The sequence below is a fragment of the Salvelinus alpinus genome, chromosome 24 (assembly GCF_045679555.1).
Source record: "Salvelinus alpinus chromosome 24, SLU_Salpinus.1, whole genome shotgun sequence".
Taxonomy (NCBI): Eukaryota; Metazoa; Chordata; class Actinopteri; order Salmoniformes; family Salmonidae; genus Salvelinus; species Salvelinus alpinus.
Window position 1 is genome coordinate 14,955,554 of NC_092109.1, and position 21,296 is coordinate 14,976,849.

A 21,296-nucleotide genomic window follows, 5' to 3' on the forward strand; every position below is an offset into this window, starting at 1 on the left:
GCAAATGAATGACCAATCAGAATGTCCAATGAATGACCAATGATCAGCAATGAATATCCATTCAGTATACAGACAAATACAGTATCTCCTCACATATACATGCACGTTACCTACACAGTGCTCACCTACGCTCTCTTACTCTGATGAAATGGTCTAATTATTATTGGTCAGTCCCTTCTTGTTGGCCACTTGAGTCTTCTCTGTCTCTGTGATACAATGTTGTTGACCACAACTTGACCACTTGCGATGGAAACTCTTACCTCCCACCTCTCCACCTCCCTCTTTCTCCCTCCAGATGCTCAACCTTTTTGTGGCGGTCATCATGGACAACTTTGAGTACCTAACCAGAGATGCCTCCATCCTGGGGCCTCACCACCTGGACGAATTTATCCGCGTCTGGGCCGAGTACGACCCTGCTGCCTGGTACGTATCAGTAATCCTCCTACAGGTGATTTTTTTCCCCTTTGTCAAGACAGTGTCAGTTTCAGGTTCAGTAGTGAAGAGGTGAAGGTAGGAGATGAGGGGTGGAAGTGGCAGTGGTTGTCAGGGGTATAGCAAATAGTCGCCGACACAACAAAGTTGGCTCTAAGTTCCAGTGGGATGACTCTGTGACGTTTGACGACGTTTGACCGTCAGGGAGGGCACTTCTGAGTGACGTTAAGACGGGCCCTGGAGTGCCGACTATGGCCCCACAGGCAGACTGATGCATGTAAATCCATGGTTCCACTCCGCCATCCGCTAGGCTCCCCTCACTAAGCTGGCAGCTCCAAAGCTCCTCTCTGTCTGTCATTTAAATCACACAACACAGCTTTATCTATCTCCACCGCTTCCCAAAGTCTTCACCAGAAACCATTGAGAAATACTGGAACTCTAAGAGCAAAAATAAAAAGTTTGGCTGATTTGCACCAGGATGAGAAGTCCAAAATGTCATAATTGCCACCCTATTCCCTATGTGCCCTAGTCAAAAGTAGTGCACTATATAGGGAATAGGGTGCCATTTTGGGACATAGATCCAGACTCTGTTGCTCAGTCTCATCACCTGTGGCCCTCCGATGTTAGACACAGCCATTAAGGGGAGGAATCATCCCAGGCTCGTGGTAACGGCTGGAGTGGAATGGGTGGAATGGTATCAAATACGCCAAACATATGGTTTCCATGTGTTTGATGCCATTCCATTCGCTCAGTTCCAGCCATTATTATGAGCCGTCCTCCCCTCAGCAGCCTCCACTGGTCCCAAATGGCACCCTATTCCTTACATACAGACTCAAAAGTAGGGTTCAATTTGGGACGTAGACTTATAACCTCCCAGTAACCATGTAGTCATGTATGTATGTAAGCTTGTTATTTATACACTGAGTTTACAAAACATTAGGAACACCTGCTCTTTCCATGACATAGACTGACATGGTGAATCCAGGTGAAAGCTTTGATCCCTTATTGATGTCACTTGGTAAATCCACTTCAGTCAGTGTAGATGAAGGGGAGGAGGCAGGTTAAATAAGGAGTTTTAAGCCATGAGACAATTGAGACATGGATTGTGTATGTGTGCCATTCAGAGGGTGAATGGGAAAGATGTAAGATTTAAGTGCCTTTGAATGAGGTATGGTAGTAGGTGCCAGGCGCACCGGTTTGTGTCAAGAACTGCAACACTGCTGGAATTTTCACACTCAAGAGTTTCCCCTGTGTATCAAGAATGGTCCACCACCAAATGGACATCCAGCCAACTTGACACAACTGTGTGAAGCATTTTAGTCAACATGGGCCAGCATCCCTATGGAATGCTTTCGACACCTTGTAGAGTCCATGCCCCGATGAATTTAGGCTGTTCTGAGGGGGAAAAGGGAGTGCAACTGAATATTAAGAAGGTGTTTCCCACAGTTGTGTCAAGTTGGCTTGATGTCTTTGGGTGGTGGATCATTCTTGATACACAGGGGAAACGGTGTTCCAAATGTTTTGTATATCTACAGGTGTACTTTATTCAATGACCATGACTGCAAACAATGGAGGATATAATGAATATGTTAAGTCACAGGAGCAGAAATGGTTGTGTTTGTGTCCTAACCTCTTTTAACCTGTGTCTTTTACAGCGGAAGGATATGCTATCAGGATATGTACAAATTGTTGCGTTTTATCTCGCCTCCTCTCGGCTTAGGGAAGAAGTGCCCTAATAGGGTGGCCTACAAGGTTTGCAACCCCACACACCCCTTAATCATAAAGGGACGAGGTGGAAGTGGAAAATGAATGACTGTGAATGACTCCTAGGGCCAGAGATTACACCACACACAAATAACACAAGCATACACCTTCCATACTAACCGGCTGGTGGGTAACCATGGGAACAAAAGGAAAACAATGCCACAATGTAGGTCTCGTTACAGTATACTGGCCAGGCTTCACCATCAAGTTATTATTTTCACCATACTGAATACAGTACAGTATGCTGTATGCAGTAGGCCTATATGGTATCTCGAAGTATGCCCAAGAGACTGTTTAAACCAGTGCACACACCGAGTAAAGTAAAGGTTATGAGCATTGTGTGCTTTGTTTCCTGTGTTCAATTTGGTTACCGCTGATGTCTCGTAGCATGCAGAAACAGATGACATCTGAACAGTGAAGCCACAACCTCCCCCTGACATACTGAATATATACTGTACATGTCTCAATCCAACATCATGATCCTGCCATCCCGACATCTCTCCTCAGGGAATTCCCGGGAAAACACCCCACCCTCCTCCTGTCCAATCCTGGGATACATCCCTGTCTTAGGCAGGACAGGGATGAGATCCCGCCCTGGAATCCACTGCCCTGGAAATCTAAAATAACACAGATTTCTGTTTTTGCCATTTTCTCTACTGTTTTACCATCTTCTTTTGGTCATTTCTAACTCCGTCCTCCTCCAACCTTCTCTGGATACCTCCATCCCTCTCTTTGACCTCTGTGGTCTCCTGTGACATCTTCCCCTGTGAAGTGGCCGTATGACCTACCTTGATATGTACGAGATGCTCCGCCACATGTCCCCTCCGCTAGGTTTGGGAAAGAAATGCCCGCCCAGAATCGCCTATAAGGTAGACCCTTTCCCCCTCCTCTCCCTTCCTCCCCCAGCAATCGTCCTCTCGCTTCTGCCGCTCACTCCCACCTGTCCTGTATCTCCCGGCTTCTGTCAGACTGTCACAGCCCCTTCCTGCTGGGCTCTTGTTTTTTCCTCGTTGTTGCCCCTTCCTGTCTGTTTGTGACATTCTCTTCTGCCTTCTGCTACCGCTCAGCTTTTGGCGTTTAGTGTGCTCACTTCTCTGTCTGGCCATTTAGACTTGTTTTGTTTTTAGACTATGTTTTAATTATGTTCAACTGAGAAGAAATCAAGACAGACAGTTGACACAAGCCACACTATTACCAACAGGTTTTGAAGAATCACTGTTTGTACTTTGATGACATCGATACATTCTTAGGACCTTTTCTTCCTATCGTTTTAACCAAACATGCCGTTGTCACATAAAAGCAGATAATGAATATGAGGTTCAAAAGAGTTTGAGACATATGGTAGAGTAATAAACCTGTCCCCTCTTCTCCAATCTATACTCTATGGGCTGCGCTGTGTTGAGCGGCAGTATTTAGAGAGCTTGTATTGTGGACCAAGGTAAATCTGGTTCAGCCCTCAGGTACACCCTGTGTATGGCATTTACCTCTGAGTGTGGTACTTACTATGAGTGGCTCCAGCGTGTACACAGCTGTCTAGATGAATCATGGTTAAGACAGCCCTAGCCGTGCCCTGGATAAAAACGTCTGCCAAGCGACTAGTTGGATCTGACGTGTGTGGGGTCTCCAAATATAACTCCTGCTTTAGAGAGATTAATGAACAGGGAGAAATGAGAGAGAGTGAAGCTAGCCCTTTTTTTTTTACATCTCATTTTTACTTTCTTCTTTCTTTCATTTGCTGTTGTGGGAAAATGCATCTCGCTCAACTCCCTCCTTAATGAACGCAGAGGTTCTTGTGTGTCTCTGTTGTCCCTCTGTCACTCTCTGTTTTTAACTCCTGTCTCGTATCTCTGTCACACTCTGTTTTTAACTCCTGTCTCGTGTCTCTGTCACTTTCTGTTATAACTCCTGTCTTGTGTCTCTGTCACCCTCTGTTTTTAACTCCTCTGTTCAATCAATCACATTTATTTATAAAGCCCTTTTTACATCAGCAGTTGTGACAAAGTGATTATACAGAAAGCCAGCATAAAACCCCAAAGAGTAAGCAATGCAGATGTAGAAGCACGGTGGCTAGGAAAAACTCCCTAGAAAGGCAGGAACCCAGGAAGAAACCTAGAGAGGAACCAGGCTCTGAGGGGTGGCCAGTCCTCTTTTGGCTGTGCCGGGTGGAGATTCTAAGAGTACATGGCTATTAAGACCAGATCGTTCTTCAAGATGTTCAAAAGTTCATAGTCGACCAGCACAGTCAAATAATAATCACAGGGGTTATAGAGGGCGCAACAGGTCAGCACCTCAGGAGTAAATGTCAATTGGCTTTTCATAGCCGAACATTCAGAGGTCGAGACAGCAGGTGCGGTAGAGAGAGAGAGAAGGAAAGAGGTAGGGAAGAGAGAGGGTGGAAACAGCAGGTCTGGGATAATGTAGCACGTCCGGTGAACAGGTCAGGGTTCCATAGCCACAGGCAGAACAGCAGAAACTGGATCAGCAGCACGACCAGGTGGACGGGGACTGCCAGGAGTCATCAGACCAGGTGGTCCTAGGGCACAGGTCCTCTGGGTGGGAGGGAGGGAGAGAGAATACCTGAGATCACACAGGACACCAGATAAGACAGGATAATTACACCAGACAAGGCAGACTGATCCTAGCCCCCAAGTGTAACGGATGTGAAATGGCTAGCTAGTTAGCGGGTACGCGCTAGTAGCGTTTCAATCAGTTACGTCACTTGCTCTGAAACCTAGAAGTAGTGTTGCACCTTGCTCTGCAAGGGCCGTGGCCTTTGTGGAGCGATGGGTAACGATGCTTCGTGGGCGACCGTTGTTGATGTGTGCAGAGGGTCCCTGGTTCACGCCCGTGTCGGGGCGAGGGGACGTACTAAAGTTATACTGTTACACAAGCACATAGACTATTGCAGTATAGATACTAGGGACTGAGACAGGGAGGGTTGGGGGACACTGGACAGGGCCAACCAGGCAGGATATAAACACACCCACTTTGCCAAAGCACAGCCCCCACACCACCAAAGGGATATCAACAGACCACTTACTTGCTACCCTGAGACAAGGCCTAGTATAGAGCACAAAGACCTTCCCCACCGCACAAGCCGGACAGAAAGATCACGTCAGTGACTCAACCCATTCAAGTTGAGTACGGTGAAAAAAGCCTGGCATGATGTGATGCGCCCTTCATAGGGATGGCATGGGAGAGCAAGCCAGTGACTGAGCCCCCGTAATAGGGTCAGAGGCAGAGAATCCCAGTCGAGAGAGGGGATCCGGCGAGGCAGAGACGGCAAGGGTGGTTCGTCACTCCAGTGCCTTGCCGTTCACCTTCACACCCCTGGGCCAGACAAAGCTCAATCATAGGACCCACTGAAGAGATGAGTCTTCAGTAAAGACTTAACGGTTGAGATCGGCAGACTTCCATAAAAATGTTGCTCTTATAGTAGAAAGCCCTGTCTCCAGCTATTTGCTTAGAAATTCTAGGAACAATAAGGAGGCCTGCGTCTTGTGACCCTAGCGTACGTGTAGGTATGTACGACAGGACCAAATCAGAGAGATAGGAAGAACTAGTCCATGTAGTGTTTTTGTAGGTTAACTGTAAAACCTTGAAATCACCCCAAGCCTTAACAGGAATCATGTGTAGAAAGGCTATGCCTAGAGTAATATGATAAAACCTTTGGGTTCTTGTCAAGATTCTAGCAGCTGTATTTAGCAGTAGCAGAAGTTTATTTAGTGTCTTATCCGGGTATTCAGAGAGTAGAGCATTGCAGTAGTCTAATCTCGAAGTGACAAAAGCATGGATTAGCTTTTCTGCATCATTTTTGGACAAAATGTTTCAGATTTTAGTAATGTTCTGAAGGTAGAAAAAATCTATGCTTGAAACATGTGTATATGTTTGTCTAAAGAGAGATCAGGATCCAGAGTAACGCCAAGGTCCTTCAGTTTTATTTGAGACGACTGTGCAACCATCAACATTCATTGTCAGATCTGACAGCAGATCTCTTTGTTTCTTGGGACCTACAACTAGCATCTCTGTTTTGCCACCATCCACTTCCTTATGTCTGAAACACAGGCTTTCAGGGTAGGCAGTTTTGGGGCTTCAACGTGTTTCACTGAAATGTACAGCTGTGTGTCTTCTGCATAGCAGTGACAATTGACATTGTGTTTCCAAATACCATCACCAAGAAGTAGCATATAAAGTGAGAACAATAGTGGCCCTAGAACAGAACCTTGAGGAACACCGAAACATACCATTGATTTGTCAGAGGACATAACATCCACAGAGACGTACTGCGAGTCTAATATTGCGAGTAACGAATCGCCAATGACTAGGGTTTTAAATTTGTTGTCGCTAATGGTGGGAGGCTTCGGCTCAGACCACGTATCGGGTGGTGGAGAGATCTGAGAAGGCTCAGGCTCTGACTCCAACTCGTTGCTTAAATGGGGAAAACCGGTTGAACGTTTCTATCAGCTGATTGAGCGACACCGGTTGAGCATGCCAACAGCATTTTTTTCCAGAAGCCGTGAGAAAATTGTCCGGCTGAGGGGACTGAGCAGGGGGGTTACCACTACTACTGTACCTGTACTTACTGGCAGCACAGACCCTTTCCTACACTTAAATTCCCCTAGCTTACGATTTCATCTGAAGATGGGCTTGCAACTTGGCTATCCTCACGATAAGGAGATAGTTCTCCTCCAATTTTATGAGTACAGCGACTGCAATGAGAAGACATAATGTTACTTGGCTTCGGCTGGTGGAGGTCCCGCAGATCCATGTCCATATACATCGTCCGGGGTGAAAAAGTTGAATGAAAAAGTTGAGTGAAGACAAAACTAAGACATTGGTAAAGTTGTGAAATGGAGAGTTTGATTAATCGGTTATTAATAGTAAAAAGCTAAACGTTTGGTAGGTAGCCAAGTACCCACAAACAGCGCAGCAGCATGGAAACAACACGGAGGCAACTCTGTCACCTTCTGTTTCTAACTGCTCTGTTGTCTCTCTGTCACCTTCTGTTTCTAACTGCTCTGTTGTCTCTCTGTCACTTTCTGTTTATAACTCCTCTGTTGTCCCTCTGTCACTTTCTGTTTATAACTCCTCTGTTGTCCCTCTGTCACTTTCTGTTTAACTCCTCTGTTGTCCCTCTGTCACTTTCTGTTTCTAACTGCTCTGTTGTCTCTCTGTCACTTTCTGTTTATAACTCCTCTGTTGTCTCTCTGTCACTTTCTGTTTAACTCCTCTGTTGTCCCTCTGTCACTTTCTGTTTAACTCCTCTGTTGTCCCTCTGTCACTTTCTGTTTCTAACTGCTCTGTTGTCTCTCTGTCACTTTCTGTTTAACTCCTCTGTTGTCCCTCTGTCACTTTCTGTTTAACTCCTCTGTTGTCCCTCTGTCACTTTCTGTTTCTAACTGCTCTGTTGTCTCTCTGTCACTTTCTGTTTATAACTCCTCTGTTGTCCCTCTGTCACTTTCTGTTTAACTCCTCTGTTGTCCCTCTGTCACTTTCTGTTTATAACTCCTCTGTTGTCCCTCTGTCACTTTCTGTTTAACTCCTCTGTTGTCCCTCTGTCACTTTCTGTTTCTAACTCCTCTGTTGTCTCTCTGTCACTTTCTGTTTATAACTCCTAATATTCTGCTCTGGCTATAAGCTGAGCTTCCCTGCTAAATTACCTTTCTTTTCCTCCCTGTGGGGATTTTTCGTTCCTCTTATTTGCTTAACTCCACTGTGTGTGTGTGTGTGTGTGTGTGTGTGTGTGTGTGTGTGTGTGTGTGTGTGTGTGTGTGTGTGTGTGTGTGTGTGTGTGTGTGTGTGTGTGTGTGTGTGTGTGTGTGTGTGTGTGTGTGTGTGTTTACTCGCGTGCATATGTTTTTGACAGAATGTGTACATACAGTATTTATATGTTTGTGGGATGGCCTCACGTGTCTGTGGTTTTCCTTTCACCCTAGTGGGCACTACCTGACATGTCAGACCCTGCATGCATAGGTGGTGTCCCATCTTCCCCCCCCTTCCCACCCTTTTTCCTCTTCCCCCTCTCCTGTCCTTCTGTATTGTAACAGCTCCTGCATGGAAGTATGCTCTCTTGAGTTCAAGGGAGGCTTGCTTGCACACACACGCACATACACACACACACACACACATGCCTCATCTGCGATTCCCCTCCACTTGGCTTGAAGACAATAGGATTCATCCGTCCCAGTCTTCCCCTCTGCGAAGCATGCATGTGTTTGTGTGCATTCTCATCCTTCCTCCCCATTAGCCGTTCATGGAGCTCTACATGCATGTATGTCACTATGACTGAGTCTCAAATGACACTATTCCCTGTTTAATGAACTATTTAGGGAATAAGGTGTCATTTGGGATGCAGATTATTTCTCTGCTCTGCTACCCACCTAAAAATGAAGAGGCTGGGGGGAGGAGTGTGTCCCCATAATACAAATATGGCTTCATTCTTTCATAGCAGCACTAAAACATACTCCCCCAGGGCCTTGGAAGCATGTTGACATGTGAACTGTTTCTATCATTACGTAATGCCGAAAAATACTAACTCTTCATCCACACCACTCATGGCTTCTAGTAAATCACTACTACGTCACTTTCCTGTCAGTCTTTGAGTGAAACTCACTGATACGTTCTGAGGAGTCCTAATGCACATTCAGTTGATTTGTTATGCATGTCCCTCTCAATGTCCATCTCAGACCTTGACCCAGAGTCTGACTTTCACATTACCATTTGCATGGAGTGTTGCTCTGAACATTTTCTCTCCTCTCTGGGATGTCTTGTGTTGTGTTGTTGTGCTCCTGGGAAAGCTCTTCTGTCTGCTGGACTGAAACTAATCCAAGCCACTGGCTGTCAAAAGTCAACATCACTCTCACTGTATGTACGGTGTCCCTATTAGGACACTCTCAGTCTCTGCAGGACTTGTCAGTCTCAATTCCATCAGTTAACATGGAACTACTCTACAGGCAGCACACAGAACCTGCCCAAAGAGCAATTGATTGTAACAGGTGCTAAAATTGGTGTTCTAATGGGCCCCTCACCATGGTTTCTATTCTCCTTAGCGATTGGTCAAGATGAACATGCCCATCGCCGATGACAATACAGTGCACTTCACGTCCACGCTGATGGCTCTCATCCGCACCGCTCTGGAGATCAAACTGGCATCTGGTCAGTGACCTCTGACCTAATCCCCTTACACACATACACACTCCAACCACAATAATAGGATAGGAAAAGGGGAAATTAAAATCAATGTAAAACATTAATAGAATAAAAAGTTGTAAAATGTGGTATATTTTTTATGTAAAGAAATAAAGAATAATATGTAATCATTCAACAGAGAGGGTGGCGGCCTAAAAACCTGTCCTGCTAGGTCTGATGGGTAGGGGTGAGACCAATGAACTAGAATGAATAGAAAGGAGTCCCCATTCAAGTCATAATGAATTGCATCTATGTGTTTACCAGTCAAATTGCCATGGTCAGAGGTTCCAAGTCTGTTTAGTGTTTGCTGATTGATAAGTGTGGATGGACGTGATGTGACGTATGAGTGTGTCTCCTCAGGGGTGCTGGCTCAGCGCCTGTGTGATGCTGATCTGAGGAAGGAGATTTCCAGAGTCTGGCCTAACCTGCCTCAGAAGACTGTTGACCTGCTGGTCACACCATATAAAAGTAGGCGACACTGGTGGTCTGTATTTGTGTGTGTGTGTGTGTGTGTGTGTGTGTGTGTGTGTGTGTGTGTGTGTGTGTGTGTGTGTGTGTGTGTGTGTGTGTGTGTGTGTGTGTGTGTGTGTGTGTGTGTGGACATGTTTTAACTATACTTGTGGAAACCAGAGGTCCCCACAAGAATAGTAAATGACCAACTCTAGTGGTTAGAGCGTTGGACTAGTAACCGAAAGGCTGCAAGATCGAATCCCCGTGCTGACAAGGTACAAATCTGTCATTCTGCCCCTGAACAAGGCAGTTAACCCACTGTTCCTAGGCCGTCATTGAAAATAAGAATTTGTTCTTAACTGACTTGCCTAGTTACATAATGGTAAAAAAATATATATGGACATGTTGCGGGTCCCCATGAGGAAAAATATTATTTCTAGGGGGGTTATAATTAGGTGTAGGGTTAAGGTTATGTTTTCGGGTTAAGGTTAGGGTCAGGTTTAGGTTTAGGGGTTAGGGAAAGTAGAATCAATTGTGTGTCCCCACAAGGTTAGTAAAGCAATTGTGTGTGTGTGTGTGTGTGTGTGTGTGTGTGTGTGTGTGTGTGTGTGTGTGTGTGTGTGTGTGTGTGTGTGTGTGTGTGTGTGTGCGTGCGTGCGTATGTCGGTGCATACGTGTTTATGTTTATGTTAGAGAGCATGAAAGAGAAACTGAAATAGAGAGAGAGAAGAGAAAGAACTGAGAGACACAAAAAAGACATGCAATAATCTTCAGAGCACTGAGCTTCACCAAAGCCCAGTCATCCATTGAGTGAGTTTGTAGGCTCAACTGTTTTCTCGTTCTGCTCTTTCTACTGCTCTTCAGTTTACTCTGTGTATGAGGGAGCTATATTTACACACACACACACGCACAGCCACACGCACACAGAGCCTGACTACAGTACAATCTCCCTCATTCTGTCTGCTCCTCCAATGCCATCTAGTGGTTGTGGAGAGAAGACGACTAGTGCTTCAGCTTTTCTCCACTAACTCTCTCTCTTCATTTTTCCTTCTTTCTTCACTCCTTTCAGTTGATGAGTTCAATGAGCTCATATGCCCCTTTGCGGTTGTAAACCGAGAGCTGACAGTGGGGAAGGTCTATGCTGCCCTCATGATCTTTGACTACTACAAGCAGAACCGGGCCAAGAGACTGGAACAGCAACTGGGACTGGACTTCACAGGGACAATTAAGGTAGTATATGGCCACAACATAGAGTTGGAAAGAGGGCTCAACTTTGCCATAATTGCTTCTGAGATAGCATGGGCTGCGCCATTGAGGGCTATCTCCACCCATAGATTATTGACGCGTTATAGGCTCCACATCCATTGAATTTGTCACTACCTCTACTTGATACTAGTGAGAAAAGCCGATGGGAGGTCCAGATGACTAGAAATCTCTCTGTCTCCTGCAGAATAAAAAGGGTGCAGCCTTCTTCCGCCCCATGATGCCCATGACCCATCTGCAGGAGGAGACGCCAATCACCACTGCCAAGCCCCCGCCCCCCTCACAACCTGAACCAGAGCCTCAGCCAGAGCCTCCGCCCGCCACCACCTCTCTAACCAATGGTGACACAGTGTGAGTGCCCGCCCATAAGTTTTTCTTAGCAGATATACAGTCTTTGTATAGATACACTCGTCAATAGAAATGTATAGATACACGGCATATACACTACTGCACGCAGGAAGGAAACAGGTAGACGTAGTAGTGGTCAATGTGAAGTGCTTATCAGAGTCTTTGTTTATCATACTTTTCGAAATCTCAGCGTGGCTCAACCAATTTCTCCAACTGTCACCACATTGAAATGAATAGGAGCCACGAACGCGTTGGTTGGGAGTTTTGGGGAGGTGAACGGCCAAGCTGTGCGACCTCAACGGATGGTGGTCGCAGAGCCGGATAGATATCTCACAATGTTTGTGTGTGTTTTGCGTGTGTGACCTCAGACCAAGCCCTAGAAGTGCCATAAAAGAGTCCGTATCAGGAGATCAGCTGTCTCAGGAGGGCCAGCGGTCCAGCACTAGCAGTCGGACTCTACAGAGGGGCCAGTCAGAGGACGTGCCCTACTCCATCAAACCTCAGGTACTTAGTACATATATCAAACCAAAGATAGGAATTATGCAAGAAACCATCGTATCATAGTTCACTGTTAAACCTCTGGTACCCACAACTAGTGGTTGCAAATTCTGGTAACTTTTCTGAAATACCAAGGTTTTCCAGATGTCCCGGTTGGGAAAATTCCTGGGATCAGGAGGGAATACGCAGGAAATCCTAAAATCTTCCGACCGGGATTTCTGGAAAAGCTGGGAATTTTGGGAAATGTACTGTTTTGCAACCCGACATACAATTGACAAAAGATGTGAGTTAAGCAAGCAGCCGCCGTACCATCATTCACTCTGGTATCCTCAACTCAACTATATGCATACGGTGTGTTGTTTCAGGAATCAGTGGAGATGAGGCAGGTGGAGAACGGTGCTGATTTAGAGGGATACTTTGGTCTGGAGGGCCATGGCAGAGCAGCGTCCATGCCTAGACTGGACTCCCAGTACTATGTAAGTCCTCCTTCACTCACTTCCTTACTGTACGCCTGTACTCTCTCTCACATAGTACCCCACCAGAACCCCGCCAGGGCTGCCAACGTGGTGCCTGCTCAAATCAAACAGTATTAACTCTACAATTAGGACGATGTCAACATTAAGACAATGCTAGTAAACATTATATGAGTTTTGATATCTATAGTACTACACAGTTTTTACTAGAAAACTTGACAGTATTCAATAATACTTTCTCATATAGTTGGTAGTAGTTCGTGATGATATTATTATGAGACACAGTCAGAGAGGAAGGGAGTGGGGAAAGTAGTTGGTGAAAGAGAACATATAGAGACAGATAGAGTGGTAGAAAGACAGAATATAAAGGTAGGTAGCTAGAAATGAATTGAATTAGCCACAGGCTAACTAAGCAAAGACGCTGTCTGTCTGTGCACATCAAGTCATCCTGCTGACCTTGTGTGCATCCCAAATCCAAATGTCACCCTATTCCATATACAGTGTACCACTTTTGACAAGGGCCCATGGGACTTTTGGTATGTCGATCTTATGTGACATATCATCATTTTTCCTCAACAAATCTGAATGTACAGTCATGTCCCCAGCAGTACAGTGACTCCACTGTACCTTTTACATTACAGTCATTTAGCAGACACTCTTATTCAGAGCTACTTCCAGTAGTGAGTGCATTCATTTTCGTATTGGTCCCACGTGGGAGTCGAACCCACAACCTGACGTTGCAAGTGCCATAATCTACGAACTGAGCCACATGGGAGAATATTGTTGATCTGTCTTAACGCAGAGTATTTTGAATACTACACAATATAAAATATTCATGTTTTAAACAACTGATGATAATCTGATGGCCACATTGTGTAATATACTTTACTGATATACCGTTTATACTTAATAATGTAATATGCCAATCTCTCTCTCTCCAAAAATTCCAGGTGTAAAAGTGTGTGGGAAACTGCTTAAACCTTATTACGAATGTGCCCCATCTTCACCATGCTTTCCTGTTTATAAATATTGAAAACCATTTCCACATATTTTTTGTTATTCTTTTGACCCATTTGTCTGTTTTCACGTTTCACACTAGACTTTTTGTCAACCTTCATTGTCTCCATTATGGTTATAGTCAATGTCTTAAAGTTTTTTGTCTGACATTTATTTTGTACCTGTCTTTCATTTTTGTCATCTTTTCCTCCCTGCTCTTGTGGTGAATGGAGTCCAGATTTCTTTCCTCTTGAAGGCATTTTCCGGACCCTCTTTTTCAGCTGTGTGATTGGTTTACGTGTCTAACCATATGAATCCTGTCTGTCTCGCTTTGCTCTCTGTCTGTCTTTCCTTCTCCCCATCCACTCCCATCCTCTCTTCCCTTTCTCCTCCCTCCTCTCCTCCTCTCCTCCTCTTGATGCCCATGGCTAATGTTGTACCCACCTCCTTCCTGTGTGTGCTGTCTGATAGCGGAACCACCCTCGCCACCTACCTGGGACCTACCTGGCAGTATGTACACCTGTTCCGCCTCTCTCTCCTCTCTCTCCTCTCTCTCCTCTCTCTTTCTCTCTCTTTCTCTCTCTTTCTCTCTCTCTCTCAGTGCATGCTGGGAGTGTTTTGTAGTTTAGAAGCGTTGTGGAGGGCTCTATCCTTCCTTATATTCTTGATTCTTTCCTTGGTCTTTTCTTTCAATTTTTATTTTCTATGGTGGAGTTAACCCACTGTTAGTTTAGCGGTACACACCGTTTTTTTTCAAGGTTAGGGAGGAAGAGGACAGAGTTTTAGTTTCCTGGGGTTTTGAACACTGTGGTGAACTCGATGGCCTCGCAACCTAGTGCAGAGGAGACGCTGTCGTTACGGCATAGATTCAGGTCAAATCAAATTGTATTGGTCACATATAGCAGATGTTAATGCAAGTGTAGTGAAATGCTAGTGCTTCTAGTTCCGATCGTGCAGTAATATCTAACAAGTAATCTAACAATTTCACAACAACTGCCTTTTACACACAAGTGTAAAGGAATGAATAAGAATATGTACATATAAATATATTGATGAGCTGATTAAAAGCAGTGGTTCGCGCTTTCAGTTTTACGCGAATGCTGCCATCAATCGAACGGTTTCTGGTTAGGGAAGGTTTTAATAGTCACCAATGCACTTGCTAATAAACTCACTCAGGTATGTTCCTGAGATTGGAGTTAAGGTGGAGGAGGTTCTGCTTGCGGTCGGCGAACAGGTAGGAGCTGAATTTATACATTCCGCATCCAGAATAAACAAAGCTGTGGTTTTGTTCATGAACAGAGTAAATTTGGTGGGTAGGCTGATTGCTATTGGAATATTTGTAAGGGATGTGTTGGTGCCGATTTCTCCTCTTTCGACTCCTTCGACTAGCGTGGTAGTTGCGTGCCCACATAAAGGTCGTAGACGGTGAGGGTGAGGGTACAAGCACTAATGGGGGAAATTGAGGTCAACGTGCAGGGGGCCATGAGACACAGGCAGCAGAGTCTGGGCATAGTCATGCTATAGATGGTGGTGTAGATGAGACTGGGTCTATTCATGCTATAGATGGTGGTGTAGATGAGGCTGGGTCTATTCATGCTATAGATGGTGGTGTAGATGAGGCTGGGTCTAGTCATGCTAGAAATGGTGATGTAGATGAGACTGGGCCTAGTCATGCTAGAAATGGTGATGTAGATGAGACTGGGTCTAGTCAGGCTATAGATGGTGGTGTAGCTAAGGCTGGATCTAGTCATGCTATGGATGGATGGTGTAGCTGAGGCTGGGTCTAGTCATGCTATGGATGGATGGTGTAGCTGAGGCTGGGTCTAGTCATGCTATGGATGGATGGTGTAGATGAGGCTGGGTCTAGTCAGGCTATGGATGGATGGTGTAGATGAGGCTGGGTCTGGTCAGGCTATGGATGGATGGTGTAGATGAGGCTGGGTCTGGTCTTGCTATGGATGGATGGTGTAGATGAGGCTGGGTCTAGTCAGGCTATGGATGGATGGTGTAGATGAGGCTGGGTCTGGTCAGGCTATGGATGGATGGTGTAGATGAGGCTGGGTCTAGTCATGCTATGGATGGATGGTGTAGCTGAGGCTGGGTCTAGTCATGCTATGGATGGATGGTGTAGCTGAGGCTGGGTCTAGTCATGCTATGGATGGATGGTGTAGCTGAGGCTGGGTCTAGTCATGCTATGGATGGATGGTGTAGCTGAGGCTGGGTCTAGTCATGCTATGGATGGATGGTGTAGCTGAGGCTGGGTCTAGTCATGCTATGGATGGATGGTGTAGCTGAGGCTGGGTCTAGTCATGCTATGGATGGATGGTGTAGCTGAGGCTGGGTCTAGTCATGCTATGGATGGATGGTGTAGCTGAGGCTGGGTCTAGTCATGCTATGGATGGATGGTGTAGATGAGGCTGGGTCTAGTCATGCTATGGATGGATGGTGTAGCTGAGGCTGGGTCTAGTCATGCTATGGATGGATGGTGTAGCTGAGGCTGGGTCTGGTCAGGCTATGGATGGATGGTGTAGATGAGGCTGGGTCTAGTCATGCTATGGATGGATGGTGTAGATGAGGCTGGGTCTAGTCATGCTATGGATGGATGGTGTAGCTGAGGCTGGGTCTAGTCATGCTATGGATGGATGGTGTAGCTGAGGCTGGGTCTAGTCATGCTATGGATGGATGGTGTAGCTGAGGCTGGGTCTGGTCAGGCTATGGATGGATGGTGTAGATGAGGCTGGGTCTAGTCATGCTATGGATGGATGGTGTAGATGAGGCTGGGTCTAGTCATGCTATGGATGGATGGTGTAGCTGAGGCTGGGTCTAGTCATGCTATGGATGGATGGTGTAGCTGAGGCTGGGTCTAGTCATGCTATGGATGGATGGTGTAGCTGAGGCTGGGTCTAGTCATGCTATGGATGGATGGTGTAGATGAGGCTGGGTCTAGTCATGCTATGGATGGATGGTGTAGCTGAGGCTGGGTCTGGTCAGGCTATGGATGGATGGTGTAGCTGAGGCTGGGTCTAGTCATGCTATGGATGGATGGTGTAGCTGAGGCTGGGTCTAGTCATGCTATGGATGGATGGTGTAGATGAGGCTGGGTCTGGTCAGGCTATGGATGGATGGTGTAGATGAGGCTGGGTCTGGTCAGGCTATGGATGGATGGTGTAGATGAGGCTGGGTCTAGTCATGCTATGGATGGATGGTGTAGATGAGGCTGGGTCTGGTCAGGCTATGGATGGATGGTGTAGATGAGGCTGGGTCTGGTCAGGCTATGGATGGATGGTGTAGATGAGGCTGGGTCTGGTCTTGCTATGGATGGATGGTGTAGCTGAGGCTGGATCTAGTCTTGCTATGGATGGATGGTGTAGCTGAGGCTGGGTCTCGTCATGCTATGGATGGATGGTGTAGATGAGGCTGGGTCTAGTCATGCTATGGATGGATGGTGTAGCTGAGGCTGGGTCTCGTCATGCTATGGATGGATGGTGTAGATGAGGCTGGGTCTAGTCATGCTATGGATGGATGGTGTAGATGAGGCTGGGTCTGGTCAGGCTATGGATGGATGGTGTAGATGAGGCTGGGTCTGGTCAGGCTATGGATGGATGGTGTAGATGAGGCTGGGTCTAGTCATGCTATGGATGGATGGTGTAGATGAGGCTGGGTCTAGTCATGCTATGGATGGATGGTGTAGCTGAGGCTGGGTCTCGTCATGCTATGGATGGATGGTGTAGATGAGGCTGGGTCTAGTCATGCTATGGATGGATGGTGTAGATGAGGCTGGGTCTGGTCAGGCTATGGATGGATGGTGTAGATGAGGCTGGGTCTGGTCAGGCTATGGATGGATGGTGTAGATGAGGCTTTCTTTTCAGGCTCCTCCTCAATGGATCCAGAGCTGACAGCCTGTCAGGCAGAGGGGTCAAAGGACACAGTGAATGAATAGTCAAGGTTCCTGAATGAGACTAAAGGGAAAAAGCTTAATCTTGAAGCTTTTTTTTGCGAACCTGGAAAGTTTGTAAGATCAGTGCAACACACTATGAAAAATAAGGGGCATGGTGTCCTCTCACCCAGGAAACGTTTTAGGTTGAGGAAGTGGGTCACAACTGTGAGTAAGGGTCTACCTTCAGATGCTGTTCAGATTAATCTTTTTTTTCTGGCACTGGGGCTTTTTGAGCTTTGCTATTGGTCTCTTTCTTTGCTGGCTTTTCTCCCACTTCTTATGGAGACTTTTCAGGTTGGCTCGCTTAATATAAATGGTGCCAGAGATGCAGGAAAGAGGATTGGGTGAATATGTAAAACAAAAAAAGTACAGGTGTTGTTTCTACAGGAGACTCATAGTGATGTGGTGAATGAAGTCAATTGGGGGCTCTGGTGGAAAGGGACAAGTGTGCTGAGCCATGGAACAAATGTTAGTGCAGGGGTGGCAGTCCTTTTTGCACTGGGTCTGGCTGTAAAAATTTGCTCCTCAAAGGATATCTGTAGGGGTAGACTGCTTGTAGTAAACAGACATTAACACAGGGAGAGAGAAGGGGGATTTCTTTGGGTGTCTTAGACAGGAACTCTCACAGATAGCGCCTGAAGAGATGCTGGTGGTCGGCGGGGACTGGAACTGTACAATGCATTTTACGAAAGATAGAAATGGGGAGGAGCCTCATTCAGGCTCAGTGGGGGTGACATCATTAAGCAGTTTGACCTAGTGGATATTTGGAGAACTAGACATCCCAACACAACACAGTATACATGGGTGAAGGTCTTTGGGGTCTAGGGTGAGTGCAGCCAGACTAAATCGGTTTTACATGTCCAGGAATCAGAGCGATAGGCTGTTGGGCTCTACCATTCTCCCGATGGGTTTTTCAGATCACCACATAACCATGGCTCGGCTGTCTATTTCACCAGGGCCTCAGCAGGCATCCTATTGGAAGTTTAATGTAAAGCTCTTACAAGATGCTACTTTTTGCTCAGGTTTCCAGACTTTTTGGGAAGGTGGGGGCAGCGAAGAGAGGGGTATGAGTCTCTGAGTCAATGGTGGGATGTGGTAAAAGTCAAAATTCTGCTTTTCTGTCAACGTTATACAGCTCTTTCATCCTCAGAGGCTAGCAGAGTATTGGGGCAACTCGAGCGTAGTATCAGAAGTGGAGGTTGAGCTGGTGGGGCAAGGCAATGTAGGCCTCCAAGCTAATTTAGCTGAATTGCATAGAGACCTGGGCAGTTTTTTCCAGGTTAAAGCAAAGGGAGCACTTGTAAGAGATAGATTCTCCATGCTCAAGGAGATGCTCTGAGCTCCTTCTTCTTTTGTTTGGAAAGACAGAGCCATGAAGCCACGGGTATGCATTGTTTGCGGCTGTCAGATGGGTGGGTGACCTTTGTGGTGGGGGAGATTGCGGAATGTGGAGTTTTATACTGAGTTGTATCGGGCAGAACCGTGTGATCCTATGTGTGCTCAAAGCTGTGTGCCCTAAGCTCTCTCTGGCACAGAGGGATGAAATTGACATTCCCCTGTTGTCCCATGAACTGGCAGAGGCCGTAACCCAGATGTCCCCCAGCCGTACACCGGGGGTCGATGGACTCCCAGTGGAGTTTAATAAAAAATTCTGGGGAATAATTGGACCGGACTTCTTTTGCGTGTTGTGTGAGTGCGTCAGGGTAGGAGAGATGTCAATGAGCTGCCGTCGGGCGGCTCTGACTCTCCTGCCCAAAAAAGGGACTTGTGTGAACTTAAGAACTGGAGGCTTGTGGTATTGCACTGTGTGGGCTACAAGATATTTGCCAAGGTCCTCACTAACAGACTGAAGTCCCATCTGGACTCTATAGTATACAAGGACCAGACATATTGTGTACCGGGACGCTCAATCACGGACAACTTGTTCTTAATCAGGGACATGTTGGACTTGTCGAAAGTTTCTAATGTGAACTTTAGACCAAGAGAAGGGTTTTGATAGAGTGGACCAAGAGTATCTGTTTATTGCGATGTCTGGGTTTGGGGAAAGGTTTTTGGCTTGTGTGAAGATGTTGTATGCTGGGGCGTCATGTATGATCAAGGTGGGAGGGGAGCTCAGTAGGCCAGTCTGGGTGAGGTGGGGCATTAGACAAGGATGCCCTCTATCGGGGCAGTTATATACACTAGCCATTGAGCCTTTTTTGGGCTTCTTATGCAGGAGACTGCAGGGAGTGTGCTGGACAGGCATGGGTGTGTTGACAGCAGTGTCTGAATATGCAGATGACATTTCTGTGATGGTCAGGGATGGGCAGGATATGCAGGCACTAGAGACTAGTTTGAAGGTGTATGAGGGAGCTTCGTCAGCTTAGGTGAACTGGGGCAAGAGCAAAGCTTTGTTATGTGGGGCATGGACGGATAGGGACCTCTGCTTCCAGGGGGTTTGCAGTGCGGTTGTGATCCTGGGCTCGGAGAGGTGGGTCAGAAAGAACTGTGAGGGGTTGTCACAGGCAGGGGTGTCAAGACTGGCCAGGTGGCTCCTTTCCCAAGTGTCATATATAGATCATCAACAACCTGGCGGCATCCTCCCTGTGGCATACTGGCTGTCCTCAACACAAGCTGGTGGATTTTTGTTATTTTGTTAAATTCTTTTTTACCCCTTTTTCTCCCCAATTTTGTGGTATCCAATTGGTAGTTACAGTCTTGTCCAATCGCTGCAACTCCCGTACGGACTCGGGAGAGGCGAAGGTCGAGAGGCAAGCGTCTTCCTAAACACGACCCAGCCAAGCCACACTGCACGCTTAACCCGGAAGCCAGCCGTACCAAGGTGTCTGAGGAAACAATGTACAGCCGGAGACCGTGTCAGCGTGCATGCCCCCGGCCTGCTACAGGAGTCGCTAGAGCGTGATGGGACAAGGACATCCCGACCGGTCAAACCCTCTCCTAACCCGGACGACGCTGGGCCAATTGTGCACCGCCCCATGGGTCTCCCGGTCGCGGCCGGCTGCGACAGAGCCTGGACTCGAACCAGGATCTCTAGTGGCACAGCTAGAACTGCGATGCAGTGACTTAGACCACTGTGCCACTCGGGAGGCCCTGGTGGATTTTTTTCTGGTTGGGCCATCACTGGCTGAGGGCGGCAGTGTTGAACATGTACGTCCACGAAGGGGGACAGAGCCTGGTGGAACTGGAGAGAAGGGTGGCTGCATTCTGACTAAAGGTGGCGCAAAGACTGCTGTACCATACTGGTGTTGGCTGGAGAGAACCAGCATGGGCGCTGCTGAGGATAGCTTGCGGATTAGAGTTGGACTGGCAGCTTTTCCCTCATGAGGCTAGAGAGGCTGAGTACAGCAGGTCTCTCTGATTTTTACTCTGCGGTGCTGAGGGTCTGGCAGCTGCTAAGGCCCACACGAGAAGGGGGGGTGGAGCCTGGGCTGTGGGTGTGGGAGGAGCCTATCTTCCACAATCCAGCCATCCTTTTGAGATCGGTTCAATCGGTCACCCTGCAGAAGCGACTGATGCCAGCTGGTTTACTAAGGCTGGGTGACCTGCGGCTGCTGGGTGAGGAAGGGTGGAAAACCCCGGAAGTCCTGGCACAACAAACAGGACTAACATCTCTTAGGCTGCTGGAGAGATTCCTAGGGGAGGTCCAGGAGGCACTGTCTGAGCCGGTAAGGGGGGGTGTTTGAGCGGCCAAAGGGGGGGAGCCACCGATGTTTCCGCTACTGCAGGTGACGGCAGAGACTGGGGACTGGCAAGGGGGTATGGAGGACTTGTTGGACTTTAACACTCCGAGCCTAGGGGAGTTTGAGAGGGTGGGAGGTAATGCCCTCTACAACCTCTGCATTAAGGTGACGAAAATTAGGAGCCTAACAGGAGTGAAGGCACATCAGTGGCAGGGGGTATGTGAGGCTCAGGTAAAGTTGGCTATTTGGCTAACAAGGAGGAACAGG

General features: G+C 47.0%; 1 protein-coding gene across 1 annotated transcript in view; it reads left to right on the top strand.

Annotated features, from left to right (window-relative positions):
• The window catches only part of LOC139552211 (voltage-dependent N-type calcium channel subunit alpha-1B-like), a 132,103-nt gene that overhangs the window by 98,452 nt on the left and 12,355 nt on the right, over positions 1-21,296 (top strand). Inside the window, exons 32-40 of the mRNA XM_071363715.1 lie at positions 296-423; positions 2,969-3,065; positions 9,246-9,351; positions 9,745-9,852; positions 10,904-11,064; positions 11,285-11,448; positions 11,814-11,949; positions 12,309-12,419; positions 13,884-13,922. Coding sequence (XP_071219816.1) covers positions 296-423; positions 2,969-3,065; positions 9,246-9,351; positions 9,745-9,852; positions 10,904-11,064; positions 11,285-11,448; positions 11,814-11,949; positions 12,309-12,419; positions 13,884-13,922 — 1,050 coding nt within the window. The remainder of the gene's footprint in view (positions 1-295; positions 424-2,968; positions 3,066-9,245; positions 9,352-9,744; positions 9,853-10,903; positions 11,065-11,284; positions 11,449-11,813; positions 11,950-12,308; positions 12,420-13,883; positions 13,923-21,296) is intronic.